Raw genomic sequence first — 17,254 nt, forward strand, 5'->3', positions numbered from 1 at the left:
CAGCTAAAGGCCAATACCAAAAGATGAAATGCCCCTATCTATGGTCACATTCTTCTTAGGCTCCCCAATATGTGTACAACATGTTACAATGCTTAACCCAACACTTGCAAAATTAGGAAATCACATTCTCACAAGTGTAGCCGCCACTGCTCGTTTTGCACGATCAAGAACAAAGCTTCATCAAAGTCAAAGGACAAAATCCTAACAACTGAAGATTTCTTATGTCCTAGGTTTGTTAAGTCTTTTTCATTTTGTTCTTCATTTGTAATCCTACTCTACTTTCAAGAAGTGTCACTATAGGAAGGTTTCAACCTTTGTCATTTTGGTTTCTTGGATATAGTTAGTCAAGATGTGTTTGAGTTCTTGGCTAGAGTTAGTCAAGGTTGGTTTTGTTGCTTGACTAGAGTTAGTCAAGAGTTGTAGCTTACAATAGAGTTATTGTAAGGGGTGAGGAATTAAGAGGTTAATTCCTAGGTTGCAAGAGGTTGTAATCTTTAATTTGCTCAGTTTAGTGAAGTTGAAATCCTACTCCGGTGGGTCGTGATTTTTTATCCCTTGAGCAAGGATTTTTCCACGTAAATATCTTGTCTCATTTACTTTCTATTTGTTTACTTGAGGGAACATGTAGAGAACCTAGTTCTCTATATTGTTTGGTGGACGCTTAGTTTCTATCACTTATATTTGTTTGTTCTCCCTTTATGCATTCTATACAAATTTTAAAATTTGATAAATCAAGAGAATCAAAAATTTCTTCTAACATAAGCCTTTATATTCTTTGTATAATAATATGACCCAATTGTTTGTGCCATAACATTGATGGAATCTCATTTCGTAATATGCGTCTTAGTACCAAAATAACTTTAATTTGCAGATTTTCATTATTGTGTGAAGTTCGATTCTCTAACTTATACACTTTATCAATCAAAATGCCACTTCCAATAATATTAAAATTTAGAGAAATACTATAATTCTCATCTCTAAAAGAATAAATATATCCGATATTGTCCAAACAAGAAATAGAAATTAAATTCCGTCTATATGACGATAAAACAAATATTTCCTCTTATTTATTCCAAATAAAAGTCAATATCTAATATAATTCTAAATATATCAATAACCTCAAAAGCTACCTTATTGCCATTGCCCACAAAGGTAGTCTCTCTGTTTCAATTTATTTGAACCTATTTCCTTTTTAGTCCGTGCCAAAATGAATGACCTCTTTCCTAATTTGGAAACAAATTCACTTTATGAATGATTTACAACCACACAAATTTTCAAGTCTTATTTTGAACCACAAGTTTCAAAAGTCTTCCCTCTTTCTTAAATGTCGTGCCCAGTCAAATGGGTTCATATAAATTGAAACAAAGGGAGTATATTTTTTTAGTAATAATTGACATTGAACTCCTTAAACAATACTGCACAATGATACTCATACGAGTAGCCACACCCGTACCTATACACCAAGTGTCAGTAAGTACAACCAGATGCAGATTTAGAATTCGGAATATATGGGTTTTGAATTCTAAGAAAAGCAGCCGCTAGGCTCTGGATAAACTAATTACACGTATTAAGTGAATTTCTTAACACAAACATAGAGATTTGATCAATATCACTGAGTTTTGTTGAACCCGTAATCGATGCGCTAGCTCCGCCTATGGGTACCACGATCAAATTAACTTCTAAACATACAACGTTGAAAAGTATACATTTTTTTTATGCCAAGCAGCGTATGACTTGGAACATTCTTTCTTCATCATGTGACCAACTTTCTTACAAAAGTAGCAAGAAAGTCCAGGATCCTGTTTTGTTTCGAACGTAGGCTGTAATGTTCCTTAATCTGCATTTTTTTTTTTTTTAAATAAATATATTTTTCGCTTAGGTGAAGCAATTTTAGTACCAAAAGTGGATGCCAAATTAATGAGCACTTTCAATCTTTTATGTTTTTAGATTATACCTCTTCTTGCGCACTTTATGCTATAAGCTCATTCAAAGTTCATTTCTCCTTTAAAGTATTACATGAAACATTAACTTAACTAAATTGTGCAGGAAGAGATATTAAAACTAGATGCAAACCTATTCCTTTTCTTTTATGTTTGATGTTTCTTAGGCCATATATTTAAATTCTGTAGCAAATTATCAAAATAGGCTTATTTAATGATAACATATCTATGTACAAATATATTAGTATGTGAGAAGAGTCGGATCCAAAATTTGAGATTCCAGGTGTCACATTATTTTGAGCTTCGATTTGATCCATTTTGGGCTTCGATTTAGGTTATTCAGCCTTTCGGTTTATATAGACAAACCGATTATCACACTATTTTGGCCTTCGACTTGATTTATTTTGAGCTTCGGTTTGGGTTATTCGTCTTAGCTACAAGTATTTAGCTCTAGCTCTCTAGTTCTCTTAGCTATCGTTACATTTTTTAACTCGTGGAAAGTGGAAAGGCAGAAGCGTCGGCTTTCTCGATGTGTTTCATAGCCCAGTTCCGTAAACAACGGAATGATCCACCCATGGCATCTGTTGACTTAAACGAGTTGGGGAATGAAGCAACTTCTGGCCGTTTATATAGACAAACCGATTGTCACACTATGTTGGGTTTCAACTTGATTTATTCTTTCTACTGCCGCAGTTCGTGTTATTCATCTTTTCGATTTATATAAACATCGATTAAACGAAATAATTTAATAATTATGACAATTTTAAACAAAATATAAACTTCAATAGTATTACTAATACCAACAAATATATATTATCCATTTATAATTATCCTTGACGAGTTATTATATTCTGAAGCTATCAGCTAACTCAAGACTAATCAACTAGAACTAGAACTCACCTTAGATGCATATTTAGATACTCAAAATAAAAACTTACTCATAAACACTGTGAACTATAAACAGAAGCAAGGATTAATAAAATTTAAAAAGTCAATAGTGACTCATAAGGGGAAAAAAGTTAGCAGCAAATAAATAAAAAGAAAAGAAGAAACAAGGAAATTGACTTTTAAGGGAAAAAAGTCACCAGCAAACAAATAAAAAGAAAAGAAGAAACAAGGAAATTGATTTATAAGGGAAAAAAGTCACCAGCAAATAAATAAAAAGAAAAGAAGAAACAAGGAAAAGAAACTAAAGAAGAAGCAAAATAGAAAAAGAAAATAAGAAAAATGGAGAACGAACTGCAAGGCTTCTTAGAAAATAGAACAGTCTTTTTAAGAGACCAGCAATACATGTCTGTGTAATGCACGGGTCGAACATGTCTATTCACTTTAAATAGTTAGACATGTATTTTATGTATTTTGAAAATAACTTTTAAAAACATTCTAATTGTTATTATATATAGCAACATATACAAAATGTATTTTATGTACCATCACTTTAGTTATAATTTAAAAATGGAGTTTAAAAATTAAAAACATATGATGGAATTAAGTCTTTGAGATGAAAAGAGTCGGACCTTTTTCTAATTATTATGACAATGAAAGTTGTTCATCGATGTGAAAAAGAAAATTAGTAAGAATATGAGGGAAAATTAATATTTTGATTCTAGATTTTTTCTTTTAAATTCTTTAATATCTTGTATGTACACCGACAGGTTGATATCCATTTCAATTAACTAACTATTCAAATCCAAACATAAGAACCATTGTTGTATATATTAGATTTTTTAACAGCAAAACTAATAAAATATTTTTCTTAAATTAATTAAAAAATATATTATAATTTTTTACATTAACAATTATAGATAAAAAGAATTCTTTTTCTTATTTTACCCTTCATATTAATTATTCATTTTCAAATCATTTTCTGAGGCTATTGAGACTATACATCAATAAATTATGATAAAATATATACTTCATTTATTAATTCTTAAAGAACGTGAAAAGTCCAAAGTGGACAAGTGAAAGTGCACGGAGGGAATAAATATGTGTAGGAGAATTAAAATTGAAGTGCATACGTGTATACATGAGAAGAAAATAAATTCTCAGTACTATGATATATGTCCAAGTGGGATAAAAAAGTAGTTGGTTAAAGTATACAATTTATATAACTTTTGGTAAAAATTTGCATTGTTATTGTTCGTCCTCTATTCCCGTTTAAAGTATTGACAAAGAAGAAAAACGGGAATCCCTTTTGCACGCCACTTAAGAAACCATAAATAAAAGATGTATTTTACTATCTTACTCCTACCTCTCTCCAATAAATACATTCTAATCAAAATTGACTATTTTCAAGAACATTTATTACTAAGGTTAAGATGGGAAAGATTTAATTAATTTTATCTTGGTTTTGTAAATGAACAAGTAATTTGGACATATATTTTTAGTAATGTGGCCAAGTAATATGGGACAGACAGGGTAAGATGGGAAATATTTAATTAATTTTATCTTGATTTTGTAAATGAACAAGTAATTTGGACATATTTCTTATTTTTAGTAATGTTGAGTACTTATTTTTTTTATTTGTTCTCTCTCTTTGGCTCTCGGCGCATGTTAGTCAAACGTACGCCGCTGGTGGCTGCCATGGCGAGAGGACGAGGAAAAGGCCCAGGTCGGCCCCGGAAAGAACCTATCATCGCGTTTGGGAGCTCGGTGGGAGCTCAAGTGCAAGTGGACATTACGAAGAAGGGTAAACAAACTGCTCAGACGGAGAACAACGATGGGCAAAAAGTAGATCTGGCAAACTCCTCTTCGGGACAGAGTGGGATCTCGAAAAGGCTAAACCTTACCCCCTCACCATCTTCTACTACTAATCTGACTATTCAAACCCCTGGGTGTACAAAAACTCCTGGGTGTACAAACCCTAACCTCACTAATATGGTGACTAACCCAGATCCGACTGAAACAAAAATGCAACAAGAAGAGATAATCCAGGAGGGTCAAGATGATACTCAGAAACCAGTAGCTACTTGGAATACTCTATTTGCAAAGAATCGAGCAGCAGCTAATGGTATGTCACTCAGTTATATTCCGCCTCAATTAATTGATGGACAACTGGTGGCTCAGCTGGATAAAGAGGAAGTAGATAAAGAAACAGAGAAGTGGAAAAATGTGCTTATTGCATATTTTATTGGGGAAATATCGGGTTATAATGCAATGAGGAGATACATCACCCAACATTGGAATGGAATAGGTGAACCAAAGTTATTATATTATGAGGATGGGTACTATGTCATCAAATTTCATATTGAAGATGATAGGAATGAGGTACTCTACTCTGGACCCTATACCATTAACAATCGACCTATAATCCTTAAACCTTGGTCCATGGATTTCGACTTCAATGCTGAATTCCCTACACAAATCCCTTTATGGGTGAAGTTCCCTCACTTACCTATGTCATACTGGGGCAAGGACTCGCTTAGCAGAGTAGCTAGCTTGATAGGAGTTCCAATTTATGCGGACGAGTGCACAACAAAACAGACCCGTATCACTTATGCTCGAATGTTGATTGAAGTGAATATTACTCAAACTCTACCGGATGAGGTTATAGTCCTGGGACCAGCAGGAGAGAAGTACAAACAAGTAGTGACATATGACTGGAGGCCAAGTTTTTGTGCATCTTGTCAAGTGGTTGGTCACCAATGCCCTTCTAAGGAGAAATAACAACCTAAAGTGCCTAAAGTGCGTTCCCTAAACCAAGGCAGGTCCCAAAAAAGATCAGGCAGGAGTGGAAGAGTAAAGGTATAGTTCAAGTGGTTGGCCCCTTACAGCAGTGCCCTGGTGATTGGAGCAACTCCTATCTCAGTTTAGATGACCAGAACACTGCTAATCAAGAGCAAGTTAAAGCAAGCAAGCAGCAAACTAATGTGGGGACTCAGCAGCACACCAAAGACGTATCTCACCAACAGAAAGAGTGTACTGTCCAGCAGAAGACTCAAGCCCAACCTACTGGGATTCATGACAAAAGGGATCAGCCAAGACCTACACTTGACTTGACAAATTTTCCTGAACTAGGAACAACTGCTGCCGAGAAGAAAAAAGGTGGAGTACAAGGTGATTCAAGTGGGAATTCCCAGCCCCCTCCAAGCAAAGGGGGTACCTCTAAATCCAATTAATGTCTTGGCTTGTATGGAATATTAGAGGTTTGAATAAAAGGCACAAGTAAAAGGAGCTTAAGATTTATCTTAGGTCCAAACAAATAAAGCTTGTAGGCCTAGTAGAAACTAGAGTAAAAGAGCACAAAGCAACAAAAGTGTTAGCTAATGTATTTCCTGGGTGGAACTTCCTAAACAACTACGCCGAAGCACCTAATGGCAGAACTTGGATTGTCTGGGATCCTAATGTCTATAAGGTGTCGTTTATTTGCTCTTCCTCGCAACTTATCCATTGCCATATTGCAGATTATAAAGGGGAACTGAACTGCCTGATCACTATCATATATGGGTTCAACTCTCTAGATGGACGAAAACAACTCTGGGAGAAATTGCAAGATATTGGGCAAAGTATAAACCAACCTTAGATCCTAGGAGGGGATTTCAATGCTGTTCTTCATCCATCTGATAGAATGTTTGGTGCACCAATTACGGCTACTGAACTGAAGGATTTTAATGACTGTGTTCAACAGTTGAAACATTACTGAATTGTCATGGAGAGGGGAATACTTCACTTGGTCAAACAAATAGTTGGGTACTGACCGAATATGTAGCAGAATTGATAGGATTTTTGGTAATGTTAATTGGATGATGAAATGGGGTCATATAACCACAGTATATGACTTACCCCATATCTCTGACCACGCTCCAATGCTGTTAAATATTCAAGAAGTCCAGTGGAGTATTAAAACTCCATTTAGATTTTTCAATATATGGGCAGGTCATGACTCCTTTCTCCGCATAGTAGAAACAGTATGGAAAAAGAAGTTAGACTCGAATAAGATGGGCAATATATGGAAGAAGCTTAAAACTCTAAGAGGAGAACTGAGGAAGCTGAATGAGCAGGAATTCAAATTTATCTCTCAGAAAATTGCTCACACCAGAATGGAGTTACTATCCACACAAGACCAGATCAATAATCAGTGCAATGATACCCTCCTGGCCAAAGAAAAACAGTACCCACAAGATCTGGAACGATGGTCTCTCATTGAAGAGAGTGCATTACAACAAAAAGCTAGAGCCCATTGGATCAGATTGGGAGATGGAAATAATAAATATTTTTCAACTATGATCAAGGAAAGGACTCACAAAAAACAGCTCCTAGAATTGACCTCTTTATCAGGCATCAAATTGACTACACCCGCAGCTATAAAGAAGGAGATAACAGATTTCTATAAGTCTCTCATGGGAACTGCCAACCAAGCCCTTCTTGTAGTAAATATAGAGACAATGAGGAAAGGCCCAGTCTTGTCACATGCCCAGGGAATTGAGTTATGTAAAGAGATCACTGAGGCAGAAATTTGGGCGGCACTACAATCCATAAATGATGACAAATCTCCAGGAGTAGATGGATACAATGCATTCTTTTTCAAGAAGTCCTGGAATATAATAAAAACAGAAATAGTTGCTGCCATCAGTGATTTTTTTCGAACTGGATAGATGCATAGAGCTATTAATTGTACCCTTCTCACCCTTGTTCCAAAAACTCCTAACCCCGCGAACATCAAGGAATATAGACCTATTGCCTGTTGCTCTGTTCTATATAAGATTCTGGCTTCTAGGCTGCAGAAGGTCATGACTACAATCATCAATGAAGCCCAATCTGGTTTTATTCCCGGAAGAAAGATAGCTGATAATATTATCCTAGCCAATGAACTGGTCAGAGCTTATTCTAGGAAACATATCTCAGCAAGGTGCATGATAAAAATTGATTTACAAAAGGCGTATGACTCGGTAGAATGGGGATACTTGAAACAGGTCCTAGAAGCTTTATGTTTCCCTATCAAATTTGTTCAATGGATCATGGAGTGCATCTACACTGTTAACTATTCTATCATGATAAATGGGGAACCCTCCGAACCATGGGATGCTGCTAGATGATTACGACAGAGGGGTCCTATATCCCCCTACCTATTCACAATTTCCATGGAGTACTTGAGTCGGTGCTTGGGGGAATTGAAGGATTGCAAGAAATTCAAATTTCATCCTAAATGTGCAAGAAATGGAATTACACACCTATGTTTCGCTGATGATCTTTTGTTGTTTACAAGGGGGGATCTAGACTCTGTTTCTGCTATTTTTGGCAAATTCCAAAGACTTTCACTAGCTTCAGGATTACAAGCAAACAAAGGCGAAAGTAGTTTGTACTTTGGAGGGGTAACAGAGGCGGTGAAGAATGCAATCAAACAGCAACTTGGCTTTGGTGTTGGTGAACTACCTTTTAAATATCTCGGTATCCCCCTTTCCACAAAAAAAATTAACTACACTCCAGTGGTCCCCACTTATTGATAAGATGGTAGCTAGAATCTCTTCATGGACAGCGAAGAAGCTTTCTTATGCTGGGCGAGTTCAATTAGTCCAATCAGTAGTGTTTGGTATCCAATCTTACTGGTCTCAGCTGTTTGTGATTCCTTCAAAGGTCCTTAAAGTCATTGATGCTTTTTGTCGGAGTTACATATGGTCAAGCACTAACACTATCACAAAGCGGGCTTTAATAGCTTGGGACAGGATATGCTTACCTATCTCTGCTGGAGGCCTCAATCTCATCAATGTGCAGATTTGGAATAAGGCAGCAATTGCAAAAACCTATTGGGACTTGGCTCACAAATATGACAAGCTTTGGATCCGGTGGATTCATAGTTATTACCTCAAGGGAGAACAGCTAGCTACTACCCTCATTCCTAAGCAGGCTTCGTGGATGGTACGGAAGATTATAGAGTCAAGAAGCATATTGGAGCAGCATCTCGTAATGGGTGAATAGAACTTGACCATCAGAAAGTTATATTTAGCTATGGTAGGAGACAGGCCAAGAATGGAATGGAAAGACTTGATGTTTAATAATGGTTCTAGACCTAAAGCAAAGTTTACCCTCTGGTTGCAACTACAAAACAGGCTGCCCACTACAGATAGACTACAAAAATGGGGACTGGATGTCGATTTGAAGTGTAAGCTCTGCAATGTCTACTTGGAAACGCGGGATCATATATACGTTCAATGTGATTACTCAAGAGCCATATGGATGAAACTTCTCCGATGGGTTCACACGGACTATTATGCTGCTGCTAACTGGGGAAATCACCTACAATGGATCCGAAGCAAGACAAAAGGTAAATCGCAAGCAGCACAAACCCTCAAGTTGGTATATACTGAATTTATATACGCGGTGTGGATGGAAAGAAACCAAAGAACGTTTGAAGATAAGAGGAGATCATGGCAGGCGGTAGCAAGAGAGATTGCCTATGTGTGTTGTGTGAGAGCTCCTGCGAGCATTAGAACTAGAATGCAGCAGCTGGTTTACTAGATTAATTCGTTACTGCTGTAATTCTTTGAGTATATTTGCTGAGATAGCAACCTGTGTTAGGGATGCTATAGTCTTGTAATTATTCACATTGGTGATTAAGAAAAAGTTAGTTACCAAAAAAAAAAATGTTGAGTACTTCATTTATTAATTTTTAAAGAACGTGAAAAGTTAAAAGTGAACAAGTAAAAATGTACGGAGGAAATAAATATGTGTCGGAGAATTAAAATTGAAGTGCATACGTGTATACTCGAGGAGAGAATAAATATTCAGTACAATGACATATGTCCACGTGGGATAAAAAAACAGTTTAGTAATGTAGTCAAGTAATATGGGAAGGAGGGAGTGCTTCATTTATTAATTTTTAAAGAACTTGAAAAGTCAACAAGTATAAGTGCATGAAGGAAATAAATGTGTCGGAGAATTAAAATTGAAGTGCATACGTGCATACATGAGAAGAAATAAATATTCAGTACTATGACATATGTCCATGTGGGATAAAAAAATAGTTGGTTAAATTGTACAATTTATATCTTGTGGTATAAATTTGTATTGCTATGTTAGTCATCTCTTCACGTTTATATATAATAGAAATATAAATAATATAAGATAACAGAAATATATATAATAAATAAGAAAAATATAGAATGAAAAAATGGACATATATTTTTAGAAATGTGGCCAAATAATATGGGATGGGGGAGTGCTTCATTAATTCTTAAAGAACGTGAAAAGTCAAGTATAGTAATGTAGCCAAGTAATATGAGACGAAGGGAGTACTTTATTTATTGATTCGTAAAGAACGTGAAAAGTCAAGTAATGTAGCCAAGTAATATGGGACTGAGGGAGTACTTCATGTATTAATTCTTAAAGAATGTGAAAAGTCAAAAGTGAACAAGTAAAAGTGCACGGAAGAAATAAATATGTGTCGGAGAATTAAAATTGCGTACATACGTATACACGAGGAAGAGAATAAATATTCAGCAAGAACGTGAAAAGTCAAAAGTGAACAAGTAAAAGTGCACAGAGGAAATAAATGTGTCAGAGAATTAAAATTGAAGTGCATACGTGTATACATGAGAAGAGAATAAATATTTAGTACTATGACATATGTTCACGTGGGATTTATTAATTCTTAAAGAACGTGAAAAGTCAAAAGTGAACAAATAAAAGTACACGGAGGAAATAAATTTGTGTAAGAGAATTAAAATTGAACTACATACGTCTATACATGAGAAGAGAATAAATATTCAGCAAGAACGTGAAAAGTCAAAAGTGAACAAGTAAAAGTGCACGACGAAAATAAATGTGTCGAAGAATTAAAATTGAAGTGCATACGTCTATATATGAGAAGAAAATAAATATTAAGTACTATGACATATGTCCACGTGGGATAAAAAAATAGTTGGTTAAAGTATACAAGTTATATAGCTTTTGGTACAAGCATTTGCGTGTACAATTTGTAAAGCTTTGGGTACAAATAGGCATTGTTGTGTTGGTCCTCCTTAGCCACTTATATATAATAGAAAAGTGGTGCAAGTTGGGCTCAATCCCACGCCGTGGGCAAAACTTTCAGCCCTTAACCAGTGGCACTAAACAACTATTTGTCTATTAGGGTGCCATTTTATGTATTTGTTTATATATCCAAGGTTTCGCTCGAGGTGTGCGGGTGGCATGACATCCCAACCCTCCTTACTAGATCTGCCCATGTGAGTACAAAAAATAGAAAACTACTAACACCTCAGTTTCAAAATATGTGTCATTTTTATTTTTTCAAGAGTTAATTTAATTAATTTTTAAAATTGAATCGTATTATATTTAATATTTTAAAATTAAAATATAGAGATTGAAACTACTCGAACAATACTATATATTGTAATTTTATTTTATACTAATATAGTGAAAATATTTTAAAACATTAATATAAATTCATATCATTTGAATTTCGATTTCAAGAAACGAAACGTGAAACATATTTTGATAGGATAGAGCAATATTAATTTCTTTTCAACAAAATAAAACAAGAATTAATTACGAAAAAGCAAAAAAACAAGAATCAATTAGGAAAAGGAAAAAACAAGAATTGGTTGCGTGCCCCACGCTGGATGCTTCTCTCCTGGCACAAGCAATCAAAAGAAAAACCGGGGACTAACCACACGCCTGACGTAGACCCACAGATTATGTCCTAATTAATCAACCAAACTACACCGTTTGACAACAAAACTTCCTCAGAGAGAAAATAATAAAAATGGTCTCTTATGTTTGAGTGTACATTCAGATTTGCATTTATTAAGTGTTAAGTGACAAAATTTCAATACTTATTTATTTAAGGTTAAGTTTAGTGAAATTACTTTTTTCTTCTTCTAGGAGTTAGTATTTTCTTAAAGAATGTGCAAATAGCTAATTGGACACTCTTTTTGAACCAAAGGGAGTATAAAATATAGCAAAAATTACATATCGACAAGTTTTACCGGATTATAAAAATAAAAAATAAAAATAGCAGAAACTACAAAAATTATACCTCTAAATGTGAGTTCTCATTAATTCATTTCTTTTATAGTTCTCGTCAAATCTAACCTACAGAATTCGGTAAGCATTTGATAGAGAGTAAAAAAGTGTTGGCTTTTAACAAACTTAAGAACCAAAACTGTTCAGTGCATACTTTAAAGGACCATTTTGAGCCTACCCTCAAACATAAGGGACCATTTTTGTCATGTGTTACTTCCTCAAAAGTCTTTGACACAGTTACCGGCTATCCCGGTAGCCTACTCAATCAAATATCGTGTCCCTATAATCATCTAAGCTCGTTCTTCGAGACAGTTTCTAATAAATCATTTCTCACAGTTATCTCTTCATCTCTATCTATCTTGCCTTTCACTTGTAAGTATTCCATAATTCAACTCTTTTTTTTTTTTTTTTTTTTAATTGTATGATTATTTTTCTCCTATGGTTTTTAGATAGTATTATATGATCATTGACTTATGTATCAGTTACTACGTACTCTGCTTTACCAAATGGTTTTTTGGGTGTCTGCATGTCCTTTTGATGATTTTGGCGGATGGTTGAGAATTTTTGTTATGCTTATCTTCTCTTGTATGTGATGCTGCTTATTCAAATTGAATGTTAAGAACTTGTATTATAAGGTATACACATGTGTGCTTTGCATAGTTATAATTAGTAGGCGTTTGGACATGCGATTTGAAATCATGTTTTGAAACCATGAGATGAAATCGCATATCCAAACACTGATTTCATCTCATGGTTTCATGTCATGAGATGAAATCCCAAATCATCCAAAAAGGCATGATTTGGGATTTCAAACCATGTCCAAATGGCTCCTTGGATGAAGAAAGAGAGAGAAAGGGCTTGCTGTTAAACACTCAAAAAGAGAGGGATGAATTATCTATTTCGTTATATGATATATGATATACTCCCCCTATTTCAATTTGTTTGTCTGGTTTTAACTTAACACGGAGTTTAAGAAAGTAAAAAGAATCTTTTGAATCTTGTGTGATCTTAAATCTGCCATGTGTAAAGTTGGGATAAAGAGTTGTTAAAAAAGGAAAGAGATATTTTTTTTAAACAGACTAAAAAAAGGAAAGTAAGACAAATAAATTGAAACGGAGGAAGTATATTAGAAGTGTCAGACCACTTTATCTAAAAGCTTAACATGTTAGAGATGGTAAACTTTCATTGACTTAATTATATATATAGTATATGTCTTCAACACCCCCTTATTCTTCTTTTATGGGCTAAGCATGTGATTTTTTTTTTATTTTTTTTTAATATGGGTGGTGGCAGAATTCTAAGAAGCGATTTGAGAAGATGTAAAAATGCTATATCTAGAAGCTAAGAGGATTCAACAGTTTATATATGTGTTAAAAAAAATATTTTTACCTATTTCAGTGGCAGAACTAAGTAGAATGAATGGGTTTGAATCCTCATTGTCAAAAAATTATACTGCACAAATAGAATAAAAATGATTTTTGGTTATATGCTGACTGTTGAATCCCCTTGACTGAAAAGTTCTACTATAGTGATAAAGGGGGTTTAAAAGTTGTTGTAGCTCATAGCTTCATATCCCATTTGTGACATTCCAGAATTTTTATAAATTCCTGGCTACACCACTGCCTACTTGCATAGTTAAATTTTCGGATGGAAGGAATTCGGTTTAACCCCCTTACTTACTACTTTTTGCTCCGCCGCTGGTGGTTGGACTTCAACATAGTATCACTATGTGATACCATCTTGAAGTATGTGATCACCTTATTTAAAGTTAAATATTAGAGAGGTCACACTTTTATTTGCACAATATAATTATGTCTTTTAACACAATAGATTCCCTTGATGGATCACACTCTAGTCTGTTAGCAATTTGGAGATGTTTTTAAGTAATGGAGATTCTAAGTTTTGGTTTAGAAGTATAATTATGTTTTTCTTTTCAGATAAAGTATTCTCCTTGAAACTTCAGGTTTTGATATTTGGCGACTTACCGGTAGCTTGTTTATCTCTGTAAAGCATCATTTGATATTAAACTAGCGACTGGAATAGGTGCAAAATATTGCAAAGTGAAAAGTCTTGGAATTCCTTTTACCTTCTCTTCTTATTTTTTCTTGGACATATTTGATTTTTCACTGTGTTTCGTGCTTTTTAGCTCCTAAGCTCTAATCTCTATTCATTGTTCCATTTGCCCTCTCTTTCTCTATGATCCAATTTCAGAAAATGGAAAACAAAGAGGAACATGAGGAAACTGCTCCTCCTAGAAATGAGTGGGAAGTGGTGTCGCTCACACAGTCAGCATATGCTGCTGCCCCTGGTCCAAGACAGGTTGATCTCGCTGATGATAGTAATGCAAAGTATGTAGCTGAAACTTCTGATCCAATGTTTATGTCGGGGCACTTTGGATTTCCACAAAATCAGCATGTGAATTCAGCAGTGCAACCAGATAATGATGAGGTTCTGAATGAGCAGGGTGGAGAAGATGCTACTCCTGGATTTGTTGCTGACAAAGGCGTTAATTCAGATACATATGAAGAGAGTACAAAAACAAAAAGATTGAGCACAACGGAATTTCATGCTGAGAATTCGGCATTGCAACCAGATAATGACGAGGTTCTTAATAAGAGGGGTGGAGAAGATACTACTTCTGAATTTGTTGCTGACAAAGGGGTTAATTCAGATACATGTGATATGAGTACAAAAACTAAAGGACTGAGCACAATGGAATTTCCTGGAGATCAAATCTTTGATGAAAAGATTAACATTTTATCATTAAGTGGTGCAGAATTTGAAGAAGATGCAGCCTTGCAGGGGGCAAGTTTGGTGGACAAAGAGCAGAATTTCTTTGGTTCTGCTACATATAGTTCTTTCCATAGTGAAGAACCCATGGGTGTGTCAGCATCAACAGAAGAAAACAATATGCTAGCAGAACCAGTTGAAGAAGATTCAGGCATATCTAATTTGCCAAAGGCTAAAGATGAAGATAACGATGATGCAGTAAATCTTCCTTGTCAAGCCTGGTGGAAAAGGCGAGCTGTTTCACTTATTGCCCATGCTAAAGATGCAAATGCATTCTGGTCCATTTTCATTGCTGCAGCTGTTATGGGCATTGTGATTATTGGCCAGAGATGGCAGCTGAAAAGGTGGCAGGTATTGGAAATGAAGTGGAAGTTTGGAGGACATGATGAGGTAAGTTTATGACAGTTCTACTTGAAAATAGTTCAAACTGGTGTCTTCACTAAGTTGATCATGTTCTACCTTGGATCTTACTTTGTTAGTGAGCTTATTAACAAATCAGCTAAATAAACGTTGAAGTAATTGATTATGTAGCTTTTCCTTAATTGTTTTGGTTAAGACCTCCTGAAAAAGGAGGTGATTACCTGATCTCAATACTTCCTATGTTGGTGGTATTTATCAAATCAGATGAAGAAACACTGGCTTATACTCCTGTTTGCTGGAGTTAAATAATAAACTTTCAGCTTGGTTGCAGGCCAGTTGTCTTATTCAACAGACCTAAGTGGCTTTTTTAGCTTTCCTCCTTCCACGTCTCCATTGCTCTACTTCTTTTCCCCTGTGTCCAGATTCCATCCCATTCGTTTCAAATAATAGTGATACTTGCTGGATAATAAAATACCTTACTTGCCATTTCACCCCTTTGTTGCTTGCTAAGTGGTTCATCTTTTCTTTACTGCTTGAATCTGGCTCATGCGGAGATTTCAATCTCTCAAATACCACTATAATTGTGGTACTGTTGAAATATTTGTTCTGCTTTTCCTGGAAGAAGCAATGCTAACAGTAGGTAGCATTGGTTGCGTAGGGAGTGGGGGATTATCCAATTATATGGAAAGTTCAGGGCTCAACTTTGGCAGTAGATTTTTCTTATTGAGCTGGTTTCTTTTAGTGTTTCAGGTGTGATTTCAGTTCTATAACCTGAGACTGGAAGTTCTTTTAGCTCCCTTTGCAGCCTCAAGTTTTTCTTCTTAAGTTGACTGAAGTAAGGCTATTTTACAAACACACAGCGCCCAACAAATAGGATTGGTTCTTGGAGGGGCCAGTGTTATGACAAAGCTTTCACTCTGCTGCTTTCTTGTGATCTAGTCAATAACCATAGATAAATAAGACGGAATGAAGACTTCTAAATGGTTAAGTGATCCTTTCTTTAGGGTTACAAATTTGAGACAAATTGCAGCCAAATAGAACCTCTTAAGAGCCTACTCTTTGTAAACTAGATGAAAATGGCCTAACATGGACGATTTCTGTGTTTTATGATTCTTTTAAACCATACTACTGCATTTCATATCTGTGCCTCAAATATTTACTTTCTTTGATAAGTTGCATCGTTGAATCACGACTTGTTTTCCTTGCATCGACAGAGAATGAGCAGGGCATTTATTAGTCCCATATCCCGATTGAAAGAAGTGATGATTGGGAGTGGTCGCCCTGGTTCCTTTATCCGAGGGAGTGCATCAGCACAACGTTAAGATGATGATGACGAAAATGAGCTTGTCTGTGTGCAAGTCATAGCTTAGGTTTGCTTTCAGTGTACCTAATATTATTTACTTTTCATGGGGTTTAACGAGTGGATGTGTTGTTTTAATAGGGTTGTAATGGTGGAATCTGTGAGCAACATTGATGGGTAAAAACTAGTAAATGTGTTGATTCCCAAGAATTTGGCGATGTGCATAAAATTGAAGCTATCTTTCTGGAAATTAGCTCCCCAGAACTTGAAAAACATCTTAAGACTAAATTAAAGAAGAGAATGTAGTAGTATACTAGTGGTCTTCTGAACAGCTTAATTAATATTTAAGGTAGTTTTCAGCTTACAGTTAAGCTAATTTGCTGTAGCCTATAGCTGATAGCTTGCTGACGGATCTTACTATGCCATTATCTGTTCAGGTTCCGAGTTATGAACAGCGCTTTTGGATAGGTTTATAACTTTTGACTTATAGGCTAAAAGTCATAAGTTAGAAATTCTAGCTTATGGCTTTTGACTTATTTTTGTCATTTTAGCTTTTAAAAAAGTGCTTAAAAGTATTTTTTTGTTTTACCCTTACACTACAAAATTACTTAAAAGCCCCTAAAATAGCCAATCCTCAGTACTCCAATGGAGCTTGTACTGTAGTTGTTTTGTAGGGATTCTTGGAACTATTTATCCTCAGACTTGTGACTATATTATGTAAAACTGATACTTCGTCCATCCCAATTTATGTGATATAGTTTGATTAAACACGGAGTTTAAGAAAGAAAGGAAAGACTTTTAAAACTTGTGATTTAAAACAAATCATAGATATTTGTGTAGATGTAAATTATTTCATTAAGGGTAAAAAATCAAGTTAAATCAAGTTTTAAGTTAAATTATTCTA

General features: G+C 35.1%; 2 protein-coding genes across 2 annotated transcripts; both read left to right on the forward strand.

Annotated features, from left to right (window-relative positions):
* Positions 1 to 8,885: 8,885 nt before the first annotated feature.
* Positions 8,886 to 9,395, forward strand: LOC132054210 (uncharacterized). The gene has a single exon (XM_059446255.1). It carries the CDS (start codon positions 8,886 to 8,888, stop codon positions 9,393 to 9,395), a length of 510 nt encoding a protein of 169 aa, XP_059302238.1.
* Positions 9,396 to 12,986: 3,591 nt separating this feature from the next.
* On the forward strand, positions 12,987 to 16,556 carry LOC132053554 (ATG8-interacting protein 1-like). Its single transcript, XM_059445641.1, has 2 exons — positions 12,987 to 15,080; positions 16,265 to 16,556. The coding sequence occupies exons 1-2, from the start codon at positions 14,097 to 14,099 to the stop codon at positions 16,370 to 16,372; spliced, it is 1,092 nt and encodes a 363-aa protein (XP_059301624.1). The 5' UTR covers positions 12,987 to 14,096; the 3' UTR covers positions 16,373 to 16,556.
* The last annotated feature ends 698 nt before the right edge of the window (positions 16,557 to 17,254 follow it).

Source organism: Lycium ferocissimum, chromosome 4, assembly GCF_029784015.1.
Source record: "Lycium ferocissimum isolate CSIRO_LF1 chromosome 4, AGI_CSIRO_Lferr_CH_V1, whole genome shotgun sequence".
Classification (NCBI taxonomy): Eukaryota; Viridiplantae; Streptophyta; class Magnoliopsida; order Solanales; family Solanaceae; genus Lycium; species Lycium ferocissimum.

Excerpts from the sequence above, each read along its gene's own strand:
- LOC132054210 (XM_059446255.1), top strand. The coding sequence starts at position 8,886 with ATGGTAGGAGACAGGCCAAGAATGGAATGGAAAGACTTGATGTTTAAT.
- LOC132053554 (XM_059445641.1), top strand. The coding sequence starts at position 14,097 with ATGATCCAATTTCAGAAAATGGAAAACAAAGAGGAACATGAGGAAACT. Across the intron at positions 15,081-16,264 it reads AGTTTGGAGGACATGATGAG|AGAATGAGCAGGGCATTTAT; the intron begins GTAAGTTTATGA and ends TTGCATCGACAG.